The following is a 26,574-nucleotide window of genomic DNA, read 5'->3' as shown; positions in this document are numbered from 1 at the left end:
ATGTCTGCAGCCTGCAGAATTCTGACCCCCCTCCCCACCCCCCACATCCATGCAAACCTTTTGCTTGTACACTTTCAAATTACTCTTTTTTTTCTCACACACAGTGCTTAACTCACATTCCAGGAGGGGAAGGGTTAACTGACACACGCAGCACCTAACTGACATGACTGGCATACCAGAAAGGGGGGAAAAGGAAGGAGCACTCTCAGCCACTTCTCCAGTTTTTTCACCTCCTCCCCCCCACCATTTCTTCTATGCTAAGTATTTTACCATTTCATCCTTTGCAGCCTTCCATTCCAAAGGTCCAACGTAAATATACCCATTTGCCAGTTCAATGGACATATGGAACTAAAAGGCTTCATAAGAGCATTCCCAGGATCAAGACAAAAAAGGGGTTTTAAACAATTTGCTAGTCTTTTACCATTTTCAGCTCATCCACCTCCGAGGAACAAACGTCCTCCAGTAAGCTATCCCTCTCAATTCCGCTGGTACTCTGTTCTACGTCAAACAATTCACAGAGTATACGTAGGACATAAAACACACAACATTAGCAGCGATCACTCGCTTCATTCGTCTCCGGCTGCTTCCTTCGCAGGAGAGCAGAACCACGGATTGGAACTCACCACGCACTTCACGCTCCATTGCACGTCTCAAGCAACCATGCACTCGCATACAAACACTCCACAACATAGGAGAAGTTTAAAATGAGCTCTTAGCAATGTTAAAATATACACGGTACAGAGACTGAAACTTTGCAACAGCTGTAGAAGGGGACAGCTATCAAATATGTAGCACTCCTGCTTCCTCAGCAGGGAGAACTGAAGTCCTAATAATATTATACTAGAAGATTATCTTATCTATAAGGCCACAATCCCTCATTCCGCGTCTCCGTCTTGCGAGAACCTTGGCATTATACCACAATCCCGCAACTCAGCATCTCCATCTAACAAGAATCTTGGGATTATGGTGCTATCGCAGCAAGGAGCACCCATACCACACCACAACAGCAAAATCGCTATGTCACCCAGGGGCAGCCAGTGCCACCTCCTCACCCTGCGCAAGTAGGGGACTCGTATCCCCCCCGCCCCCATGGACTGATGGGGTCTCGGCAAAGCGACGCTAATCCTTCGTCACCACGTGAGGCTTCCCATCCACCATTTACAGACTCATCCCCCCCTACTACCCCACAGGCAAATCCAAGTTATCCTACCATACCATACGCAAATCACATACCTGGTCCGCCCGATGACGGGCCGTCTCTCCCCCGCAGCAATCGGGTAGAGATGGGAGGTTCTCCGGAAAAATACCTTACCGGGGCGCGCCTTAGAACGTCCCACTCCCCACCGATCCTGCAGCCGGGCAGAGAGGGTGCCCCATCTCGGGTGCCAAATTGCTTGGCGGAATCAAACCCTATAACCCAAAATGAGTTAGAAAGCAGGTATGTTTGTTTCCGATGCTGGGGTGCAAGAGGGTTCTCCTCCTAGCTTGCACACCGTGTAGCTTAACAAGCAGCTACTTCTAGCGTAAAGACATGCACAGCTCTAAGCGCCTACTACATATTCCTCCCCTTTGCCCGCTTCGAGTTACAGTTAGTTCTGGAAAGCTCGCCCCAGTCTCGTGCCTGCGTAGTGTCTCCTGACGGTCGTGGGCCTCGGTCTTAGAGATCAAGTAGGAAGTCTACCTCAGGATGAATATTTTTCTTTTGAGCTTTGTGCAGACTCCGTCTCCTGGGGCTGTTTTCCAACTCCTGAACCAAACGCTGCCACCTTCCTGCGTTCCAACACCCGTTTACCAGAAAACTTCCGCTAGCTGACTCCTTGGTTACCGGCTGCCAATGTCCTCGAGGCAAACAACGTCAAGCTCTAACGAACTCTCACAACCCCCCTTGTCTGCTTTCACTCATCAATGGTGCCCAAGGCACGCCTGGCATGCCTTGAGTGCAAAGAAGACACTGAGATCTGCAGAAAACTACGAGACGTGGCACACAGACTACAGAAACGGACGACAACAGACACGGGCTGCAACTGGCCTGCCCGTGCTACTTTTAGGCTGGGAAGCAGGCCCCTCTGCCTTTACCCGCCCAAACGGTACACTCGCTGCACGGCCCTCTCCCCTGTGTCACCTTTCAACCCCGTCCCTGCCACGCCCAACCTACTCCCCTCTTCCCAGCCCCGGTCCCTCAACTCAGCTTCCAGAAGACCGCGACTGAAGCTGTCCATGGCCAAAGCAGGTCGTATCGCATCAGTCAACTGGCACAATCCTGCAGTCACGGCGTTCCTCTTCACCATCTACAAAAAAAAAAAAAAAGAGGAAAATGGAGCCAACTGTCAGCACCACACCGCTCAGGGCCATCATCTTGGACTGCACCACTACACCTACTGCGAAAGTGCCAAGGTGTTCTGCTCACCTGCTCCTTGCTCGCTCAAGTATCAGCCCCTGCCGCTGCCTGAGGCACCCACAGTTCCAAGAGACAAAATTACTTTTGTGCTTGCAAGAAAAATCAACAGTCTCTCATTCCTTCTCGCTAGGGTCCGGCCTCACCTCAGACGCTCATCCCGTTCCAGAGGCGGCCGATTGGCAGCGGCGAAAAAGACAAAGGCTCAGCTAGGTTGCTATATGACGCTTCCCTCTGAGACACCAATTCAGACAGCCACCTCACCTTCTCAGATCATTTGTCAGAACAAAGCCTTCCCCCTCCGAGGCTGCAAGACCTGCCCACAGGGCAAGACGACATACAGGGCTAAGAGGAAGAATCTACGGCAGCCCTGGAAAAGTGAACAACCGTGGCTCGATACTAAGAGATGTGGCTGCAAGTGGGAGCATGAACAAGCAGGAAGCCCTGTTTTAAGACCTAAAGACACAGAGGACACACAGAACCAGTCCCAGAACAGGGATCCAAGAAAAAGCACAACTACCGATCGCGGATGCCGACAGAGGCTGCAAGGCCACAGCAAAAAGAGACATCTGACCACAAACTTCTGAAACACAATACCGATTCTCGCTTTAGGATTGCGACGCAAGAAAAGCGGTGCCCGATCGATACTGCATAGATGAGTACAAGCATTCGGGACCCTAGACATGCTGCCCCAGGCACGTCCAGCAGGCCTTGAGCACCAAGAGGACATCAAGACCCGCAGAAACTTTAAGACTTGGCACACAAACTACAGAAACGACCACACAGCAGACACGGGCAGGAAGCCCCATTTTAAGACCTATAAAACGCAGAGGACGCACAGAAACAGAACAAGACCCAGAACAGGAATCCAAACAAATGGACAACTAGCGATCGCGGATGCCAACGCAGGCTGCAAGGCTGCAGCCAAAGAGACATCTGACCGCAAACTTCCACAACACGAGACCGATCCTCACTTTAGGATTGCGACGCAAGAAGAGCAGTGCCCGATCGACACTGCATTGATGTGTACAAGCATTCGACACCCTAGACATAGGGCCCAAGGCACATCCGGCAGGCCCTGAGCGCAAAGAGGACATCGAGACCCACAGAAATTTAAGATGTGGCACACAGACTACAGAAGCTACATGACAACAGCCACAGGCAGGAAGCCCCGTTTTAAGACCAAAAGATGCAGAAGACACACGGAACAAGTCCCAGAACAGGCATCCAAGAAAATAGATGAGTAACCAACGCAGATGCTGACGCAGGCTGCAAGACCGCAGCAAAAGAGACAGCTGACCGCCAGCTTCCAAAACACAAGACCGATCCACGCTTTAGTATTGCGATGTGAGGAAAGCACTGCCCAAATGAAACGGCATCGACAACTATGAGCATTCGAACCCTAGAGATGGCACCCAAGGCACGTCCGCCAGGCCTTTGGTGCAACGAGAACATCAAGACCCGCAGAAATGTTAAGACACAGCAGACGAACTACAAAAACTACACAGTGACAAACACAGGCTGGAACTGCCCTGCCCAGCACAGGGTAGCGCTGGGCTGAGAAGCAGGCCCCTCTGCCTTTACCTGCCCCAAATGCGGCTCTTCCTGCACAGCCCTCTCCCCTATGCTACCTCAAAAACACCTGCCTGCCATCCCTGACCTTCTCCTGCCCCAGCCCCGGTCCCTCCACTTAGCTTTCAGATGGCCGAGACTAAAGCTCTCCTTCACCAAAAAGCTGAAATCACTTTGGCTAACTGGAATAATTCTGCTGTCACTGCGTTCCTCTTCAACATCTGCAAGGAAAGCAAAACAGGAACACACGGTGCCAACTATCAGCATCGCTACACTCAGTGCCAACATCTTTTATCACACACATACCCTCCCCACCCCACCCCGAAACCGCAAATCTTTCTGCTCACCTGCTCCGGGCTCAAACATCAGGCCCTGCAGCTGCCATTGCTTGGGGCACCTACAATTCCAAGAGACAAAATAAATTTTGTGCTTGTGAGAAAATCAACACTCTCACATCCCTTCTCGCAAGGATCCAGCCTCACCTCAGACGCTCATCCTGTTCCAGAGGATGGCCTGATTGGCATCAGCAAAAAAACACATAGGCTCACTTGAGTTGCTTTGTAATACTTCGCTCTGAGACACCAATTCAGACAAGCACCTCACCTTCTCAGACCACTTGTTGGCATGAAGCTCTGCCCCTCTGAGGCTGCATGCTGAACCTGCAGAAAGAGACGTGCTTAGACACAACCAACACACAGGTAGCACCTACCAATTCACATCTCCCGCTACATTACCTTGACTGCTCGCTCAGCAGCCTGCATCATCTTGGGCTTCTGCGTTGAGCCTTGCACTCCACCTGTAATACACAAACAGCAAAGGGTGACAGTCTCATCATGGACTTTAAGATACCTGAACAGTAACTGCTGCTTCACATAAATCACCATTGCTCTCCCATCCAAATCAGCTCCAATGCCACTAAGCCGCTTTTCTCGTTGCTCAGTACCTTCAAAGTGACAACACAAAACCAAACCTATTAACTAGTCATATAGCCACTAGTCACATCTTCCCAACGACGCCACAGCCGACTCACCTCCCTGTAGCGCTCTACCCGCAACTCCATCAGCAGACTTCAGCACATGTCATCCCTAAGCCCCTGAAACACACAGTATCAAAGACATGACCCCGATGCTCAGTGACACCTTAACAGCTCCAGACCTCTCGCTTCCATCTAGCGGTACCATCTCTACTGCACACTACAACCAAGCACGACAATTCCACAAACCAACCCAAACCTTAAGTCCCACTCCCTTGGAACTTCTTAAAACTGCTTTGCTACCGCTTCACTACCTTCTCCCACACAGTTTCGGTTATCCGCTCCATCACTGCACAGCCAAGCAGAAACTACTCTCCTTACCCACTGCATCTACAGCTGCAGGTTCTGCAACGTACAGTACTCCCCTAGACTTCAAGGTTTAGGGATATCAGCATATTTATCACAGAATCTTGCCCTTCTACCTCTGCTCACTTTTATCAGCTCAATACATCAGGCCGAATAGTGCCAGCCAGGCACACACACAGAACATCAGCACACAGACAGAACACCAGCACACACATAGAGAACACAAGGTCATGAACCAGGGACAAAGGAAAACTCACTGCAAGACAAATGACTCCCAGACCCTACACGCCATCAGGCAAGACCATGTACAGGGCTACAAGGACAAATCTATGGCAGACATGGTAAAGCGAATGACTGTAGCTCGTTACAAAGATGTATGGCCACAACTGGGGGGATGAACTCGCAAGAATCCCCATTGAAAGACCTAGAGATGCAGAAGATGCACGGAACAAGTCCCATAACAGGCCTCCAAGAAATGGATGACTAATGAACGCAGATGCTGACGCAGGCTGCAAGGCTGCATCAAAAGAGACAATTGACCAGAGACTTCCGAAACACAAGACCGAGGCACGCTGTAGGAGTGCGATACAAGAAGAGCAGTGCCCGATCGACACTGCATTGAAGACTACAAGCATTCAGAACCCTAGACATGATGCCCAAGGCACATCTGGCTTGCCTTGAGCACAAAGAGGACATAAAGACCTGCAGAGAACTTAAGACATGGCACGCAGACTACACAAACTCGACAACAACAGACAGAGGCTGGAACTGCCCTGCCCAGGCTAGCTTTGGGCTGTGAGGGAGGGCCCACTACCTTTACCTGCCCAAAGACGACTCTTCCTGCACGGCCCTCTCCCCTGTGCTGCCTTTGAATTACCTCCCTGCCATTCCCCACCTTCTCTCCTCTGCCACACCTCACCCCAGCCCTGTTCCCTCAACTTAACTTTGAGAAGGCCAGGAGTCATTCTCAGCAGAGAAAACTGCAACAGCATCAGCTATGTAGAATGACCCTACAGTCAACAGGTTTCTCTTTCCCATCTGCAAGAAAAACAAATAGAGAACTAAAACCATGCCAGCAGTCAGCATTGCACCGGTCACTATCAGTGTCTCACAGAACAACTTGCTCCGCCTAACTGCCACGTTGTTCACTCACTTGCTCCGCACTGTTTCGAATGTCAGATGCTGCAACTGTTATCACCTAGGGCAACTAAGATAAGAAGAGCAAGTTACTGTTGTTGTAAGAAGTCTGTCCTTGGCTCCTTCTCCCTACTACCCAGCTTATCTCAAACGCTCTTCCACCTCCTAAGGTAGCCTACACTGTACTTCAAAACCCAAAGTAAATACTTCACAGAATTGCCATATAATGCTTTCCTCTTAGAGACATACTGAACTTCCTTCTCACCGTCAACCGCACAGTGATGAGAATAAGCTTGAATAGCTTACCAGTGCCCCAGGTCTGCTTCCCTCTCCTCCTCACCATTCCCTTTGCAGCAACACAGTGGCAATACCCAGGGCAAAAGAAAAGGAAGCCATGGGGATCCAGATGTTAGGAAGTTACCCGACTGCAGTCTCAGAAACAAACAAAAGAACTTGCAAAAATCTTCTAGTTGAAAGCTAAGAAAGACGATAGACACATAAGGCATAAAAACACAGAACAGTCACAATACAGCAATGGAGACAGCCCAAAGGATGAAGCAGAGAAGACGAGCAGCCCAATGCAATAGCGGTGAGAGGCACTCGAGGCCAATAACTTACAAAGACCCCAAAGGAATTACAGAGACAGCCACTCAATGGAAAAACTCAAAGTGTTGGGATTTGACTACTGAAAGACCTAAACTGGAAACTCAATGACCATAAAAAACCCACAATGGATAACAAGAAGGAGGTAACAACTGCTGTGAACGATACTAGAGCAAACCTCACCGGTAAGTTAGGGCAAAATCCAAACCTTTGCTAATAAGGGAGACTTGCATGCCCACAGACCAGATGAAGAATTGCTCAGGTACTAACTTACAAGCCAAAATAATATCCATTCTCTTTCCAGAAAAACAGAAAGACATAGTAGGGACAGAATCTTGCACTGCACATAAGCACCAAGTCCATACCTCAAAGTAGCGAGGTCTCTGACATTCAGATGGATCCAAAAAAGTAACTTAGGGAACACAGTAAGTAGAAGGCACAGGGAAGCAGAGATCTCATAGCCCTGGAGATGACATTTTTCTGTGTAGCTGATGCTTTTCAAGATCAAATTCATCTGATGTTCAAAGCAGACATTAGCTGCACAAAGGCCCAGACGATCCACACCTCGCGTGTCAACTTCATCATACTTGCCACCATCTGCAGAGAAACTGGAACAGGAGAAACCTGAATGGCACTCCCATCTGATGGCAAAACCCACCTCAGAAAGACCAATGAATCCACCTTCCTTTTCCTAAGCATCCCCCAGTCCTAAACCATTAGTCCTTCTCCGCTCCTGAATGATCAGAAAAGGAAGCCTTCTCCTTCCTAACAAGACCTGGCCTATATCTTAACTCCCTGACTGTTCTCTGTTGTTGTGCTTCTGAACCCTTCTCTGTGTTCTGATGGCCACTTCTATCTTCTGCCATTCCCAACCTCAAATTCCTACTGTAGGCTGACAAACAGAATTCTAGAGTATTGTAACCTACCAAGGGTCTGTTACAAACTGCAAAGGCTCTAGCACCAATGCAACATATTACATGCAAAATTTAAAAAAAAAAAAACAAAAAACCCCAAACTATTAAAACATTTTGCCGCCTCTAACAGCCAATATAAAAATTACTTACTTAAAAACAAACACATCCCTGTACACAAAAAATATACTCACAGCTGTGGATGCTGCTTAGCCTGGGCTCCTCTCAAAGCTCTTACCTCTAACACATGTCTCTACTACTCCAAAAGACAAAAAAAAAAAACAAAAACCAAAAAAAACCAAGAAAAACATTGACTAAAATAGCTTAGTATGCCTAAAAAGCAGCAAACACATGAAAGAACAGCAGAGCACTGATGACGAAGAAGAACAGAAGCTAAATAACCTCCACAAGCAAGGCCTGTGGCTTATATACCCCTGGGCCTCCCCACCCACCACCTTGGAATAGGGTGGGGCAAACCCCTCAAAGGCATAAATTGGCTCTGGGGAGCAGCTGCATTTTATTAACTCTGCCTTACATTTACAGCAAAAAAAACCCCTGAATGCAAAAAAGGAATCTTAGCAGGCATAACGGTATGTGTTCTTTCAATACAATATTGTGCCAGTGATGTGACTAGGTACTGAATATTTTATGGCTGGACTTCTTGGTTCCATTTATTTATAGTGCTGTCACACTACTTTTTCCTCTTGGTTTTCCTGTACTCTTCTTTTGTTTTTTTCTTCTGTTTTCTCTCCTTTTCTTACTAACCTTTTGTCTCTGTCCTGCACCCGTAGTACCTTTTCCTTTTCCATCTTTGTCCCAATCTGCTTCCTTCTCTTTTTCTTCACAATTTCACTGGTCTAATCCCTGGAGTTCTTTTTTTATCTCTGCCTGCAAGTGCCTTGCCTTCCTCTCTCTTGCCATTCTGCTCTTTCTCTCTCTATCCTTTTGTATTGCTCATTGTTGCTGTTCTAGTTTGTCCTTTCATTCTGTACCTTCACAGACCCCTTTCTTGCTCATCTTACTGTTTCTGATCATTTCTGCTAATCCCTGTGCTTTTTTTAAATCCTCCGTCTGTCTGCATGGCTCCGCTTTTTTTAAACCAGGTCCCTGTGCTTCTTAAATAAGTCAGCTCTGTTTTATGTACCCACGTGGCTTTATAAGATTCCTGCTCGCTCTGAAATTTTCTTCTAAGCTTCTGCTCAGACAAGTGTTGGCAAAAAGATCCCCATGTTCATACCTTCAGGAGGTCTAAAGGGGCACAGCTTTAGCATATTTTCTTCCCCTCTCTCCCTCCCTGCCCCAGAACTCTGTGACGTAGAGGCACGGGACCCTAGCTGACTTGTTGTTTGTACACGCCTGGGATGCACAGGTCCCTGCAGTGGCAGCCAGGCTAATGATGATACAGCGCTGATTGTATCGAGTTACTTCTGTGAGAGGAAGGGGTGCAACTCAGCTGATAAAATCAAAGACCGTGTCTGTCCTTGATGTAACTATAAGAAGTTTCACAGCCTTTCTCTCATGCCTGGGGTCTGCTTTAATTTTTAGCTTCTCTAATCTAGCTTTAACTGTACTTGTCAGCCTGGACATATAGCCTGACGACTACACAAAACACGTGGCTGTATGCAATAGTAAGACTGGTGGGAAAAAGGCAAGAAGAGGATTGATAACAAACAGTTGAAAATGCCCTTTAAAGTTTGCTACTTCTTCAGCTGCTGAGAAATAGGACAGTCTCTGTGACTTTGCTACTGCATGAGACGGATCAAAGGCATTTAATCAATGTTAAATTCTATCTAAATGGTGTATGAGAATATGATTATGTAACGCATACTGCATGTAACTTAAAGATATGCTTCCGAGAGCTGTATCTCAGTGAATAAAATATTCACTGCGCTCTGAACAAGGTTTAACAAGGATTATTGATACCCAGTGATAAATAATATATATGTAATTAACTTATATAATTTAAATCAGGCCTGGCCGTGCTACTTATATAAAAGACATTATAACCACCAACACATGATATCTAAGTCGCCCAGTGACAGCAGAGAGCTCGGGGCTCTCGCTCCACTATGCATGCAGGGCCACTTTTCTCTCATCCGGTGGCAGCAGAGAGCCGGACCGGACAACACGGACTACAGTACCGCCTTTCGGTCACTCCGTGCCAGCAGAGAGTCGGGTTAATCGATTCGGACTGCAGAACCACCTTTCGGTCACCCGGTGGCAGCAGAGAGCCGCGCTTGATGAATCGGACCGAAGAACTGCTCTTCTGTCACCCAGAGACAACAGAGAATCGATATAATGAGAGGAAGCGGCCATCGCCCCAGACAAGAGCGCTTTCCTCCTTCGCCCATTTTTCCTGCTCTGTCCTTCCAATTCCCCCCATAGTATGATAGTATAGTTACGGTTGGAAGGGACTTGAAAAATCATCTAGTTCCAACCCCCCTGCCATAGGGAGGGACATCCCACTAAACCAGGCTGCCCAAGGCCCCATCCAGCCTGGCCTTGAACACTTCTAGCGATGGGGCAGCCCCAACCTCCTTGGGCAACCTGTTCCAGTGTCTCACCGCTCTGAGAGGGAAGAAATTCTTCCTAACATCTAGCCTAAATCTGCCCCTCTCCAGTGTATAACCGTTCTCCTGGTCCTATCCCCACAAGCCTTTACTAATGGGCCCTGGCCAGCTTCCTGTAGGCCCCCTTCAGGTACCAGAAGGTCGCTATAAGATCTCCTCTGAGCTTTTTCTTTCCAGGCTGAACAGGCCCAACTCTCTCAGCCTGTCCTCCTAGGGAAGGTTCTACAGCCCTCCGCTCATTTTTGTAGTCCTCCTCTGAACCAGTTTCAACAGCTCCCTATCCTTCTTACGGTGACGATTCCAGAACGGGACTCAGTATTCCAGATGAGGTCTCCCAATAGAGGAACAGAGGGGCAGAATCACTTCTCTTGACTCCTGGCCATGCTTCTTTTGATGCAGCTCAAAACACGGTTGGCCTTCTGCGCTGTGAACACAACGTTGCCAGCTTTTCTCAAACTTCTCATCGACCATCCTGGGCTGTGACCCAACCACATAAAGATGAGAAGAGAATCTCCTTCAAATTAGTGTCAACCAGCGAGAAGCCCATTTATTTTGGAATATATTCTGTTATTTTGTACATGATTAACAGTTAGTTAAACCAAATGGTATCTTACCAAATATAAATGCTTTGACTCTAAGACGTTCTCAATCACTTTCGTAGTGTAAAGTTTGGGACAGAAAGACAGCCCAAGCACCCTCTTAGTGTTAAAATACACTATTCCAGTAATGTTTACAGAAAGGTGGAGCACGAGGAACAATTCTTTCTGACTGTACCGCTCAAAATGCCTTCTACAGACAGACACTGCGCGGTGAACACACATGCTCTGGGCTTGTTTTAGGGGTCACAGGGCTTGTGTTAGTGTCTCTGGACCCGTTTTGGGGACCCACTGCACTTATTTTAGGGTGTCTTTGCTCATTTTGGGGGGCTTGTAGTCCCATTTTCAGCATCCTGAGGCCTCTTTTGGGTCTTTGTGCCATTTTTTGCATCTGGGTCTGTTTCAGAGACTTGTTTTTTAAGGTCTCTCAGCCCATTTACGGTTCTCTTTGTGCATTTCAGGCAGCCTCCAGCTTGGAGTTTGGGTCTCTGGATTAGGTTTCAGCATCGCTATGCCCATTTTTGTTGTCTCTGCGTTTGGTTTTGCATGTATCTGTGCTCTTACCCTTTGTGTCTCTCCTCCTATTTTTGTGCTATGTGCATGCATACCCTACGCTCTCTATTAATCATAGGATGTAACCATTCTTCTTCTCTTCACTAGCGCTTCTATGCTTCAGTGAGAGTAGCTCCAACCAGACACAAACATCCACAGATGGGCCTGGCTGAGTCAAGGACCTCCGGCTGGAAATCGGGAAAAAGAGGAAAATATACAAACTCTGGCAGAAGAGGCAGGTGACCTTGCGAGGACTACAAAGATGAAGGGAGATCGTGTAGAGAAAAGAATCAGAAGGTCTGAGGACCGATTAGAGCTTAGATTGGTCCATTCTGTGAAAGACAAATAATCCTCCTAAAAATATATCAATAACAAAAGAAGGACCGAGGAGAGGAGAATGTCCATCCTTTACTGCATGCAAGGGTAACAATAGTGACTATGGATGAGAATAAGGGGCTTAAGGCTGCCTTTGCATCTGTCTTTAATCGTAAGGCGTGATGGTCCCTTTGATACTCCACCTCACAAGGCCGTAGGCAGGGAAAAAGAACAAAACAATGCTCCTGTGATCCAACAAAAAAGGGCTAGAGACCTGCTTAGACAAATTAGGTGTTTCTAAGTCTATGGGGCCAGAGGGGATTTACCTGAGGGTATCGAGAGTACTGGCAGAGGTACACACCAAAGCTCTTCGCATCACCTACCAGCAGTCCGGGCTGACTGGTGAAGTTCCAGTGCGCTGGAGGCTGGCAGATGTTGCACCCATTTACAAAAAGGGCTGGCGAAAAGATCAACGAAAACTACAGACCTGTCAATCTGACCTCAGTGCGAGGTAAGGTCAAAAGAGTAGGTTTTTCTTGGGTACCATCTCACAGCACATACAGGAGAAGCGGGTGACCAGGCCCATTCAGCTTGGGTTTATTTACGTCCGGTCCTGCCAAACTAACCCGATCGCCTTCTGTGACAACGAGACCTGCTTGTTGCATGAGGGAAAACTTGTGGTTAGGGTATATTTGGACTTAGTAAAGCCTTTGACATAGTATCTTACAGTATGCTCCTTGAGATAGCGTTCCCCATGGCTCCGTGCTCACCTCCAGTGCAATTCAATATCTTCATCAACAACTTGGATGAGGAGGTTGACTGTACCCTTAGCAAATTCTGGATGTCCCCTAAATTAGGAGGAAGTGTCGATCCACCTGGGAGGGTAGGGAGGCTGTACAGAGGGATCTGAACAAGCTGGAGCGATGGCATGAAGCCAACAGGATGAGCGGAAGCCTTCAGAACCGCAGCAATAGCGCCCAAGGCACATGCTGTGTGTCTTGAGCGTGAAGAAGACACACAGACCTGCAGAAGATGTAAACCACATTAGACAGACTACAGAAACTAGACAGAAACAGACGACAGAGGCTGGAACTGCCCTGCCTGACACATGCTAGTACTGAAAAGCACATGCATGACTGAAAAAGTAACTCCCGCCCCACCTTTACCTGTTGAAAGGGAACTCTTCCTGCACAACCGTGGTCCCTCAACTAAGCTTTCAGAGCACCAACAGTCGCAAGCTGCCCATCGCCTAACTGGAATGATTCTACCGTCTCCAACTGCATCTTCATGATCTGCGTGAAGACCAAACATAAAAACACACACAGAGCCAACCATTAGCAACACAGTGCTCACTGCCAGCATCTTGCACTAGACCCACACAAACCCACTGCAAAACTGCCAAGGTACTCTGCTCACCTGCTCCGTGCTCACTCAAAATGTCAGATGCTTCAACTGTCGTCACCTGGGGCACGTCAGGTAACAAGAGAGACAAAACTAGTGTTGCACTTCTGCAAAATTAGGTCCATGAGGGAGATCGAAGATAACGGACTCTGAGTAGAAATCAAAGACCCTCTATTAATCAGATGGCTAATCATATATATATTTTCTTCACTGTCCACACACTCAAGCTTACAATCTTACTGGTTAATTAGTACCGTTCACACGACTATTCTAAATACTTAATTGGTTGACTGACTCTGTGCATCTTTACATAGCTCTTCTACATTATCATCCTAACTTGTATTCTCTTAAGCCTTGTTTTCTTTCTTCTACACCAGGCATGCGGCCAATTCTTCTCATTCCTACACCTCCATCTCTCTCTTCTTGTCATTCAAGGTCCTTTAAAAACATCATGGCCTCCGGCTTCTAAGAATGTTTCCACAATGCACCCCGTTTTGGTTTTGACAGCCACCGCATTCACTTGTTTTTATTTGTTTTTGAATCATTCTTTTGACACATTTTAACAAACAGGGGATCACTGTTACGTTAATGAAATCACTAACAACAACATATCACCGTGAATCACCAATTCCGGTATCCAACATGTCAATCCCCATCAGCGATCAGGTAGTCGTATAGCCACCGGTCACATCTCCCCAACGATACCACACCTGACTCACCTCCCTATGTAACTCTACCCGCAACTCCATCAGCAGACTTTGGCACACACATTGTCCCTCTCCATCTGAAAAACAGAGTATCAGAGAAGTCACCCCAATGCTCAGTGACATCTTAACAGTCCCAAACCTCTCGCTTCCGTTTAGCTGCACCATCTCTACTGCACACTACAACCAAGCACAACAAATCCACAACCAAACCCTAAGTCCCATTCCCTTGGCACTTCTTAAAAGCGCTTCGCTACCGTTCCATCGCCTTCTCCCGCACAGTTCACGTCATCCCCTCCATGGCTGCAGAGCCAAGCAGACACTGCTCTCCTCACCCGCCGCATCTAGGGCTACTTCTTCTGCAACGTACTCTACGCCCCTAGACGACACCAAACGCAAAGACCGATGGTGTGAACCAGGGACAAAATAAAACTTGCTGTAAGAAGCATGACTCCCGGACCAGACATGCCACCAGGCAAGATGATATACAGAGCTACAAGGAACAATCTATGGCAGCTCCAGAGAAGTGAACGACTGTGGATCATTACCAAGAGATATGGCCGCAACTGGGAGGGATGAACGTGCAAGAAGCCCCGTTTAGAGGTCTAAAGGCGCAGCGGATGCACAGAACAAGCCCCTGTACAGGGATCCAAGAAAATGGATGACTGACAAACGCGGATGCCGACACAGGCTGCAAGGCTGCAGCAAAAGAGACGACCGACCGGAAGCTTCCAAAACGCAAAACCGACTCACACTTCAGGATTGCGATGCAAGATGAGCGGTGTCCGATTGACACCACGTTGATGAGTATAATCATTCAGAACCCTAGAGATGGTGCCCAAGGCACATCCCGCATGCATTGGGCGCAAAGAAAACATCAAGACCTGCAGAAAACTTAAGACGTGGCAGACGGACTACACAAACTAGACAACAAGAGACACAGGCTGGAACTGCCCTGCCCGGCACATGCTAGCTTTGGGCTGAGAAGTAGGCCCGTCTGCCTTTACTCGCCCAAGTGCGTCTCTTCCTGCACAGCCCTCTCCGCTATGATACCTCTAAAACACCACCCACCCTGCCATCCCAACCTTCTCCCCTCTTCCCAGTCCCAGTCCCTCAACTTACCTTTCAAAGGGCAGAATACTGAAGCTGTCCTTGGCCAGAGAGGCTCGATCACATTGGCTAACTGAAATAATCCTGCAGTCACCAGGTTCCTCTTCACCGCCTGCAAGAAAACAAAACAGGAAAACACAGTGCCAACCATCAGCATCACACTGCTCACTGCCAACGTCTTGTACTACACCCCCCCACCACCACCGCAACAGCACCAAAGCGTTCTGCTCACCTGCTCCGTGCTCACCCAGACATCAGGCCCTGCAGCTGTCACTGCCTGGGGCACCTACAGTTCCAAGAGACAAAGTTACTTTTGTGCTTGTGAGAAGAATCAACAGCCTCGCACTCCTTCTCACTATGACCTAGCCTCACCACAAATGCTCACATACTGTTCGAGAGGCAGCTCTATCGTCAACTGCAAAAAACTCTCATCTGAGCTATGTAATGCTTTACTCTTAGACACCAATTCAGACAGCCACCTCACCTTCTCAGATCATTTGTCATCACAAAGCTTTGCCCCTCCGGAGCTGCATGCTGAACCTGTAGCAAGAGACATGCTTAGGAACAATCCAAATACACAGGCAGTCTGCATCAACTCCCATCTCCCACTACCTTACCTTGACCGCTCAGCCACCCAGCCTCCACCATCTCGAGCTGCCATGTCGAGGCCTGCGTTCCACCTGGAAAACGCAAACAGTGAAGGATGATTGTACATTCATGGACTTCAAACATCCAAAAAAATAACTCCCGCTTCATGTAACTCACCGCTGCTCTCCTCATCCAAGTCAGCTCTAGTGCCGCTATTCCACTTTGCTCATTGCTCTGTACCTTCAAAGTGAGAACACAAACCCAAACCGCTGCATCTAGCCAGATAGGCAGTTGGTCACACCTTCCCAACTACACCACCACCAACCCACCTCACTATGGCACTCTACCGCCGCTCCATCAGCAGCCTTTGGCACACACGTCATCCCTCTGCATCTGAAACCCGCAATATCGAAGAAATCATCCCACGTCTCAGTGACATCTTACATGTTCCAGACATCTCACATACATTTAGCAATACCATTTCTATTGCACGCTACATCCAAGCAGAAAAAAAAAAAACCACAACCAAACCAAAACATGAGGTCCTGCACCTCAGGAACTTAAACTGCTTTGTTACTGCTCTACTGGCTTCTCCCACACGGTTTTGGTCAGCTCCTCCACAGCTGCAGAGACCAGCAGGAACTGCTCTCCTCACCCGCTTTATCTACGTCTACCTGTTCTGCAGGGTACTGTACACACCTGGACCGCGAGGCCCAGGTGTATCAGCCTATGAACCAGGGAATCTTACTGCTACACTTCTGCTCAATCTTAACACTTCTTCCATGCCTCGAGTGCAGCAGCTCCAGCCGTACACAAACACACACAGACCAACATTGGACAAACACAAGACAAATGACAAGACACAGAGACATAAGAATGCTATGGAAAATAAATATCAGGCCAGAGATGCCATCGGGCAAGAAGACTTAGGTGGCTGTGAGGTAGAACCTACCGCAGCCCTGATAAAATAAAATAACGTGGCCCATTTCAATGAGATACAGCCACAACTGGGAAGACCCACATGCAAGAGGCCCTGCTTAAAGGCCTAAAAACATCAAGGATGCACAGACAAAGTCCCAGAACAGGGATCCAAGAAAACTGATGATGACGTAGGCCAAAGAACTGATCCTCAAGACCTAAACTAGAAGAACATAAGGAAACAATCCCACTTCATGAAGATGAGCGAGTGCAGAGCTGCTGTCATGAGCCACAAAGATACCTAACCACTAACCTGAAACATTTGAGACTGATCCAGACTTTACATGTACAACGCAAGAAAATAAACTCACAAGCAGCCCTGTGCCAATGACTGCAGGCATCTGAGACCCTAGGAATATAACAAGGCCTAAGAAATATCCAAGACCTAGACAGACAGGAAAACCACACAACGACAAACACACAGGCTGGAATTGCCCTGCCCAGCACATACTAACATCAGGCTGAAAAATAACCCTCTCCCTACACCTGCTCAGGAGGAACTCTACCCACACAGCCCTCTCTCCTATGCTACCTTTCAAAACCCTTACGGCCGATCCCAAACTCCTTCCCCTCACACAATGCCTTCTAACTTAGCTTTCAGAGGAACAGGAGCCCAGAGATCTCCTTAACGCTCAAAGCACATTGGCTAACAGTGAGGCTTGGGCAGCCACCTTTTTACTCGTGATCATGTACAAGAACGTGAAACAAAAACCAATACAGAGCTTTTGCCCTAGTCAGAGCCAACCCCTCGCACAAAGCTCCTCCTCCACAAGAGGACCGTAGCATGCCACTGACCTGCTCAATGCCTATTTTAACAGTGAACACTGCAGCCGTCAGCACCTGGGACACCTAAGATACAAAACCCCAAAATTATAGCTATACTTCAGAAAAATGACTTATGCTATATTCCTCCCCGCTACCTAGCTCACCTCAACTGCTCATACCATCGTAAGATTTAAACGCTTAACCCTATTGCCATGTAATTCATTACACTTAGACACTTATCCAACCAACCACAAATAACGAAACATGAGAGCCACACAAGGAACCACGCTCCTCCTGTATGCTTCCACCCCAACCGTTTTGTATTATTGTCTGTTCAGACCTGTGCTTGCAAACGCTGTCTGAAGTTCCACCGACTCTTTGGATTTGGTCATCCAACAAGCACTGAGCTCTGCAACACACTAGCAAAGTTGGTAAACGTCAAATAATGATCAACTACAAGATTCCCATTAGAAACTAGTAAAGCTCTAGAGACAACGTATGACTCAAGAGTCAACACAAAGCAGTAAACAAGCCATCCCGTAACTACAAACTCAGTACAAACACGAACACCAAAACTAAAGTTAAGAGAACGATAACTAATAAAACAGTTTGTCACCCCTGAACACCGAATAAAAATATTGTTGAGTTAAAAGCAAAAATTCCAGTACTGATACCACATAAAACAAGTGTGCATTCTTCCTAATATGCTGTTGAACCTGCACTCATTCAAAGACTCTTACCTCCCACAGACATCACTGCTTCGCCAAACAGTGAAATAAAGCTACAACAAAACCTTAATTAGTTCTAAAGCCACAATAAACTAGAACCCTTCTAAAGCTGTAATCTCAAAGAACACCAGAGGCCAAATAAACTCTTAGGGTGAGGTCCAGAGCTTTTATACACCTGGGCCTCCCCACCCACCACCTGGGAATAGGGCGGGGTGAAACCACTCAAACGCATAAATAGGGCCAGGGAACCTGCTGACAGCTATCTGATCTGCTCGATCTGAATGATGAGAAAAGCACAGAGGAAAAAGTAAGTGGAGCCTTTCTAGTAACAATGTTATCTGACACAGCACTATAACTCTAACTACCATGCCAGCAACGGTCACCAAGTATTGTATTTTCCAAGTTAAACTCTTCTTTTTTGCCTATGCCACATGTGACAGCGTTATTCACTACTTGGTTTCCGTAAACCTCTCGTTACTTTGCTGTTCTGTCTATTTTATTTTTTTCTTCCCTGTTCTCTGGCTCAGCCTTCCACCTTTTCTTTTTTTTTTTCCCTTCAATTTTTCCACCTCTTTGTGTCAATCTGGACCCTTTGCTTTGCCCTATCTGTCTTTATTCCTTATCTTGCTCACCATTGCTATTGTTTTTCTTTTCCGATTTCTAGCTTACTATCTTTGAACCCCTTCCCGTTCGTTTTGCTCTTTCTGACTCTCTATGCTGCTCCCTGCCCTTTTTCTTTTCTTTCTTTTTTTTTTCCAGTCTCTGCATGGCTCCTAATATCTCTTTTTCAGTTGAGATCTCTTATGCCTCCAAGACACGGTATGGTTCCCTCTCCCTTATCACCATCCGGGTCTATCATTCTGTCCCTTTTCCTATTTCTTTATTGCCAATAACATCCCTTCCTCCCATTCCCTGCCTGTATTCCTATTTCTCTCTATCCTATAGACCGTCCTGGATGTTTTTTTCCATGTCCATCCTATGGCGGTCTCAACTGGCCTTTCTTCGTCCTGCTCCCTGTCAGCCTTTCTACCTCTTTTCCTCTCATCCTGCTGGTTTTTTCCTCTCCCTTTGGGCAAGGTCCCGGTTCCTTTATCTCTCACAGTCCCTCTGCTCTCTGTTTTCTGGTTTTCAGTCTCTGCACTGTTCCGTCATCTATCCATCCGTTCTAAGGCTCTGCCCTTGTATAACTAGCTAACCCTTCTTTCCTTTCTCTTCTCTATTATTCTTCCTCTGAAAGTCTCTCTGGCTGACCGTTCCTGTTGTTTTTGTCCTCTGACGCGATCCTGCTATTATAATTACCCTAAGCTTCTGCCCCCTTTTTTCTCACTCTGTCATTGCCTTGTGGTGCTTGTGTCTCTCTTTGATTGCCGCCATCTGTGGTCCCACAGCCCATCTCTTTTTCTTCTCCATCTTCCATCCCTCTTTCCCCTTTGACAGCCTCCCATCCGTTTTCCCCTTCTCACTCCACCTCTCTGCACCTGCCCCTGCTATTCCTCCACCACATCGTGTTTTCTTTGCTGTCCTTCCATTCCCTTTCCTTCCAGTTCTGCCCTGTTCTATCTTCTTTTATGTTACTTCTCACTCTGTTCTGCTACCTCTTGCTCTCTTTTTCTAGCTTGGTGTCTGTCCTGCAACCTAGCCCAGTTTTTTCCTTCTCCATCCATCTTTCCTTCCAGTCACGCTAAGCTTTTCCCTTTTCCTCTCCAATCTCTTCTCTCTGTTTTCTTTTTTTTTTTCAAATTGTTCGCTTTCTCTTGCCTCTTGTCCCTTGTCTTCCATCCCAACGCTGCTTCCTTGATCTCCTACCCGCTCCCTGCCCCTCATTTCCTCTCATTATCAGTCTGCCCTGCTCCCCACCAGTGTTGTACTCTATTTATTTCTCTATGCCGCTACCTTTCCAGTCATTTCTTGCTATGCTTCCCCATCTTAGCCTGCTCTAAACTTTGCTTTCCTGTCTTTCCCTGACCACCTCCCTGATCTCTTTTCCACTTCATCTAGGAAAAACCCGTCCGTACTCCCGACCCCTGCCCAGCAATAAAAGGGGTACTCCTACTTACTGCTGCACCACGGGGGCTCTGACAGCTGTGGAGTCTCAAAGATGCTGATGTCAGCTTTCCGCAGAGCGGGGTGGCAAAATTCAAAGTGATGCTTCTGCCACGGTGGGCTGATGGGGCCAAGTCCTTTGATGGTTAACTATAGGAAAAATGCAGGTCTCGTGGATGCCTAGGCAGAGCACCTGCGTGCCAGCAAGGGACCGCTGAATATGACTGCTCTTCGCTATACTACTTTTGAGTCCCTCGTAAAAAAGGATAATCTAGTGCTCAATTAAAAGACACATTTGCGACAATCAGAATCTCCAATCCGTGGGACAGGAAGGAAACCTCAAAGTAAAATGGGAAACCGTAAAGGAGAAAGAGTCTTTTCATATAAACCTCATGAAAATCTCCCATGTGACGAGAGAAAAAGTGGAGTTTTTCTTTTCTGCATGCAATCTTTCTACATCAAACTCCTATTTCTTTGCATCCTGTGAAACACATGTGCAATCTTGTCGCATGAGACAAGGTGTAATATCAGGACTTCTGGGAAAAAGTAAATGCTCTAGAGAACCAGCACATAAAATCTCTAGGCTCACTCTAAAGAAGGGAATGTTTTCTGGTAAAGACAGTTTCATATTTGATGGATTACCAATCATAAAACTCTGCTCACGTGCTTTTACGCAAAACTGTGCTTTCTTGTTCTTGCGCATGATGACACAGGCTTCTCTTTGGTAATAATAAACTAACACACCTCCAAGAGGCAGTATAAAAACCCACGTCAGGCCCTAGAGCAGCTCACAGAGCTGCAGAAAAGGAAAGCGAGTGTCTCAAGTTCAGTCACAAGTGCTAAGCCTCAAGGCCCGGAGCATCTCTCACTTTAAATACATCTCACGGGTCAAGAGAGCGGGGAAAGAAATGCAAGATCGCCCTGCCCAAGACAGGCTCTGATTTGGGCAGACAGCAGGAGCCGGAGCATTTGTCAGCCTGCACAGCCACCACCCACCTTCCACAAATACTTATATCCTCATGCCTCAGTAACCTGGTTCACCTGCGGGAGAGATGACGGGGTGTCATTCTGAGACTCAACACTAAGTCATGCACTGCGTTGGGCCGAGAGGACTGACGGAGCGGCCCAAAGCATCCAGAACCTCCTCAGGAGTCAGTCCTTGCCGTCACCACCCTCTTCTAATGGAGGCCAGAGACACTTTCAAGGAGGAGAGCTCTCGCTGCGGTCAGCACCGCCGTGCCTGGAAGACAGATAGCTGCTCACTGAGACCTTTCGGCCTCTGACGGGGTCCAGTCACCTCCTCTGTTTCTTACTGCCGCACTTGAACAGTCCGTAGCATGCACTCCCTAGCCGCTCTGTACTTCACTCTAAAAAGACAATCTTCATCAAAACAGCCCTTGCAAAACAGTCCTCAGGATGAACGTTTCCACAATGCAGAATGCTGAAAGCACGGAAAACATGTATGTTCTCAGAAGGACCCAAATGCCAAAACAGCAGAAAAATTAGCTTCGTGAAAAAAAATAACTGGATAATCTCATACGTCACTGGCGATACGTAGCCCTCACAGTGTGGCCACGACCCTTCCGTGCAAACTGGACATCCCCAGCATGTCACCTTTGCGACAACAGAGACAATTATATCACTTGCACAGCTCTTCCATGAAAAAATAAATGCCAAGAGGATGAAATAGTCGCAGATATGAAATAAATTTTAAAGCACCTGAATTCTACATTAAGAATAACTTTTGTTTTCAGAGTTTGGATTTTTTTGACTAAAATGGATAATAGTTTGTAGAAACAGTAACCCTTCAACTGATACACTTTAAAAAGGCTATCCCTACTAGGACAAACAGGCTGCTAAACTAAATGGCATTTGCTGCCAAGCTGCTGAGCCTCTCCTCAAAAACGAGAGCTTAAAGCCTTTTGACCAGAAAAAAATTCTTCACAGTAAGAGTCATTGGGTACTGGAACAGGCTGCCCAGGGAGGTGGTCGAGTCGCCTTCCCTGGAGGTGTTTAAGGAACGGGTGGATGAAGTACTTAGGGACATGGTTTAGGGAGTGTTAGGAATGGTTGGACTCGATGATCCAATGGGTCCTTTCCAACCTTGTGATTCTGTGATTCTGTGATTCTGTGACCAGCCCAGCAGCAGATTGCAGTAATGGGCAAGTCTGCGACGACTCGGCACATCAGGCAAGGTACTCTGCTCCCACTGAGTTTTGGCCTCCCCAGAAAAATGAGAAAACGGAGCCTATCTAGTGATGCCTTTCATGAGAAGGCACTGGTTCTAACAGGAGACTTCCTGGGTCAGGATACCATGTTGGAGGAAAAGTCAGTTTCATTTTGCATTCTGTATTACACACGCTTACCCTGAAGTTCTTCCAGTCAGCCTCCAATAGTGGGATTTTCAAGAGCTTTCCGCAGCAGCCTCCTAGCAGTCTGCTCCTCACTGGGGTCTGGGCTTCGAGAAGAACACATCTGAGGACAGACACCACGCATCTGGAGACGTTCTTCCACCCGACTCGCGAGCCAGCCATAACAATAATGAGCAAGCATCGGTTGCTACACAAACAGATGGAATGCGTAGCCATTTACTGACAAATAGCAGTTTAGAAAATAGAACCGGTGGGAAAAACTCGCCGCGCCAGTTTGAGAATAAATAGCTGATTAACAACACAAGTGGTTCATCTGCATTAACCATCAGGGCAATCCCCGATTTCAGTACACGATGGGTGATGATGTGAAGGAGACCCACCCTGCAGAAAAGGACTTGGAGGTGCTGGTTGACGAAAAGCTTGACAAGAGTGGGCAATTTGCGCTTGCGGCCCAGAAGGTCAAACACATCCTGGGCCGCATCAAAAGAAGCACAGCCAGCAGGTCCAGGGAGGTGATTCTGCCCCTCTGTTCCTCTCCTGTAAGACCTCACCTGGAATACCGTGTCCAGGTCTGGAATCCTCACCGTAAGAACGATATGGATCTGTTGGAGCGGGTCCAGAGGAGGGCTACAAAGACGATTGGAGGCGTGGAGCACCTTGCATAGGAGGACAAACTGAGAGAGTTTGGCTTGTTCAGCCCGGTGAAGAGAAGGCTCCAGGGAGATCTTATAGCGACCTTCTGGTACATGAAGGGGGCCTACAGGAAAGCTGGAAAGGGGCTCTTCGCAAAGGCTCGTGGTGATAAGACAAGGGGGAACATGTATAAACTGGAGGGGGCAAATTTACACTAGACATTGGAAAGAAATTCTTCACTACAAGACTGGTGAGGCACTGGCTCAGGTTGCCCAGGGAACCTATGGCTGTCCCATCCCTGGAGGTGTTTGGGGTCAGACTGAATGGGGCCTTGGGCAGCCTGATTTAGTGGGACATCCCTGCCCATGGCACGGGGTTTGGAAATAGATGCTCTTTTAAGGTCCCTTCCAACCCTAACTATTCTATGCATCTCTGAATCAAATTTACATCAAGGTCCCAGCTACTGGGAAGTTATGCACAGACATCATTGCCGGTGAGAGTAATGCACTACCAATGTTAGACACAGCTTTATGTAGTTTCATTTACAGACTGAAACACAGGAGGAGTTACATACATAAAAACGTCTCGCTTTTATACGTTAAACTGGGGAGAATGCTGTTAGCTTGAAGTTGGAAAAGACAGAACGTATCACGTAGCACACATGATCTGGTTCATGACAAAGTCTGACTCGATTCTACTGAAAACTAAGAGTAACATACCCACATTCATTTTGGAGTAACGCTTTTGAAGTCCCTTCCACGCTTGTGTCATCACAGCAGCAGAAATCATTGCCTATCGCCTCAAGTTCACCTTCAGTGACAAACAGGATCTCAAAATGCTCCCGGTCATCTGCCATTTCAGCCGGGCGAAACGGACAGCTTTGGCCTTCACATTTTTAGGCCCTGGCACCCGGAACATCTGACTCTTCCCCAGGAAAGGTCGATGGACGTTTACTTTTAGCACAAACCGAAATGCTGCTCTGGGCACTCGAAAGCATTTCAAAAGATATCATCCTCTATAGATTGCGCCGCTAGAAATACAACACGTGTTCCATCTCATGTACTTTTGCAACCATTTACTCTGTAACAGAACTAAGTTTTTACAGGCACGTTGGATGTTCATTCAATCTATCCTCCACCACCCATACTTTCTCAAATGCATTTTTTTAACACATGAAATCATCGAGAAACTATTTTGTATTTTTATTGTGCAAAACCCGCTAGAAGGAAATCTTAAATTGACAGCGTCAGTACAACAAACTTGACTTCCAGACTACAAGTGAATGGAGGTAAACCAAAAAGATCTACCATCCAACTTAGATGACAATCAAAGCTCACCAAGAGGCATTTTTGATCAAATAATCGTGACCAGGGCCTACAGCTAAGGATTACACGGCCAATAATTTCATATCAGAAACGGACTACTGTGATTTATGCTTAGATGATTTGCAACTACACTCTAGAATATGTGTCAGAACAAGTCCTTCAGCAGCTTTGCTGAGCAGGATGCTTTTATATCCTTGGCCTGCTGAGTTTCCACGGTGGCACAAAAGGCAAATCCTCACTTTGAAGAAACCAAAACTATGCATGCAGCAGCGATCGAGACGTCAATGAAAATTAATACACGCAGGCAGTCAGTGACAGATCATGACGAGCAGACAGATTTCTAAGTGAGATTATCTAAGGCTCTTAGTATGTAGGATTTGGATTTTTCCTTGCCGTGCTACTCTATAACCTACGGCAGACAGCTTAGCTTTAAAAGGAACAATAGCGTATTTCTAATCTCCCCCCCCGCACTTAGTCACCTCAAAAGCCTAGACAAAAATTAACAGATACCACTACTTCCAAGGATCTCCTGCAAAAACAGAGCAGTTCATCCTTCCGATGGTCTCAAAAATGTGGGTGGTCCACTAAGTGCCTGCTCATCTCTCAATTACAACAGAAACAAACGGTCAGTCCTCATCACAGATGCTCACATCTCGGTCAAAATCAGAGACAAATGAAGTTTGTGTTCTTTTTTCTCGGAATTGCTATCCAATATCCATTCCGTTTCTGTCCTCTTTGTTACTACTGGTTTACAGTTTGTTCTTTTTTGTCCAAAGGAAACACGCTGGCAGTGCAAACCAGAAGTCGATACCGTAGAACACCACCCCCAGTCCCTAAAGAGCAACCGTTCACCTTCACGTTTCAAAAGGGACTCCCCAGATGTTATCTGCAAGCACAGGAATCCACTGTCATGTTGGGGTACACCTTAAGAACGACATTTTTATTTTCATCAAAGAATAAGATACTCAGAGAAGACATTTTGTCAGGAACGCAGCAAGGCTCAGGGACGCCGGGGACAACCCCGACAGCTTTCACTATGCTCTGGATGGTAGCGTGGTTGGACGGCTTCAAGGTCTGCAAGGCAAAGACATAAAGAAAATGTAAGTGCACCTGTGTGAGAGCAAATACGCATACTCTAACATGAACATACTTTTTTGGAGAAGGGCCCTCTGAGATGCCACAGTTGACTAGCCATAAAAGCAATCTCTCAACCGTCATCATCGCAGACAGCCCGAGCCAGCGGCAGGGGACACAATTCCGGTCCACATCTTTAGGCCACCAGATGCAAGCATCGCTCCACTGCTTTCAGCTCAGGCGCCCTGCTGGAGATGTGACCTCAGGCTCTCCACGGAACATCCCTGTGCAGGGAAATGCCCCGGCAGCTGACCTTGCAGCTGGGCATACCTATAGGTCACGGTAGTATCTTCCAATGAAACAGACGTACACACGGCCACAATTTAGTTCTAAAACTCATGCGGCTAGGAGGGAGGCAGTCAACGTGATAGCAGACAGAGTAATTAGAGGAGCCAAAGAACCTTAACTCAGAGACCGGAAAGCTTAACTGGTGGATCGTGAGTGCATGAGGAAAAACAAAACCAGATAAAATGCATACAGATGAGGTTCCGGAACAAGTTTATGCCACAAATCTAATTATTATTGTTTTCAATCTCATGCAAAAAAAAAAAAAAAAAAAAAAAAAATTCTAGGTGACTGAGTTTGAAACACTTATTCTCTAGCAAGCACCACATCCTAAGAGTTCATCAGTGCCTCGACTATCATTTACTTCTTCAAAGGCCAAAAAGCCAGCCCCGATAACCTTAGAAACAGCTACCTAAATTCTTTTGACTTAGCATGAGACACCTTCGAGATTTTCCAAGAGGCTACTAGTCCACATTATTGTATTTTCTTTTTCCTAGCATCAGAAATAGAGAGGAACT

At 47.1% G+C, this 26,574-nt stretch overlaps 1 protein-coding gene and 2 long non-coding RNA genes across 4 annotated transcripts in view; all 3 read right to left on the bottom strand.

Annotated features, from left to right (window-relative positions):
* Positions 1-2,210: 2,210 nt before the first annotated feature.
* On the bottom strand, positions 2,211-4,579 carry LOC128852034 (uncharacterized). Its single transcript, XR_008449654.1, has 3 exons — positions 4,450-4,579; positions 4,315-4,364; positions 2,211-4,188 (listed from the first exon to the last, which is right to left on the bottom strand). It is a non-coding gene; the product is annotated as an uncharacterized LOC128852034 (long non-coding RNA).
* An 8,011-nt stretch (positions 4,580-12,590) lies between these two features.
* LOC128852103 (uncharacterized) lies at positions 12,591-15,740 on the bottom strand. The gene is made up of 7 exons (XR_008449730.1): positions 15,690-15,740; positions 15,438-15,491; positions 15,218-15,317; positions 14,111-14,175; positions 13,407-13,540; positions 13,157-13,282; positions 12,591-13,013 (listed from the first exon to the last, which is right to left on the bottom strand). It is a non-coding gene; the product is annotated as an uncharacterized LOC128852103 (long non-coding RNA).
* Positions 15,741-23,880: 8,140 nt separating this feature from the next.
* The window catches only part of BMP3 (bone morphogenetic protein 3), a 185,574-nt gene continuing 182,880 nt past the window's right edge, over positions 23,881-26,574 (bottom strand). The window contains exon 3 of one of the 2 annotated variants that reach the window (XM_054065756.1): positions 23,881-25,711. In XM_054065756.1, coding sequence (XP_053921731.1) covers positions 25,520-25,711 — 192 coding nt within the window. In that variant the 3' untranslated portion in view covers positions 23,881-25,519. The remainder of the gene's footprint in view (positions 25,712-26,574) is intronic. The other variant, XM_054065757.1, reaches the window with a different exon arrangement.

Source organism: Cuculus canorus, chromosome 4 (assembly GCF_017976375.1).
Source record: "Cuculus canorus isolate bCucCan1 chromosome 4, bCucCan1.pri, whole genome shotgun sequence".
In the NCBI taxonomy this organism is placed as follows: Eukaryota; Metazoa; Chordata; class Aves; order Cuculiformes; family Cuculidae; genus Cuculus; species Cuculus canorus.
This window is presented reverse-complemented; position numbering and strand designations above follow the sequence as displayed.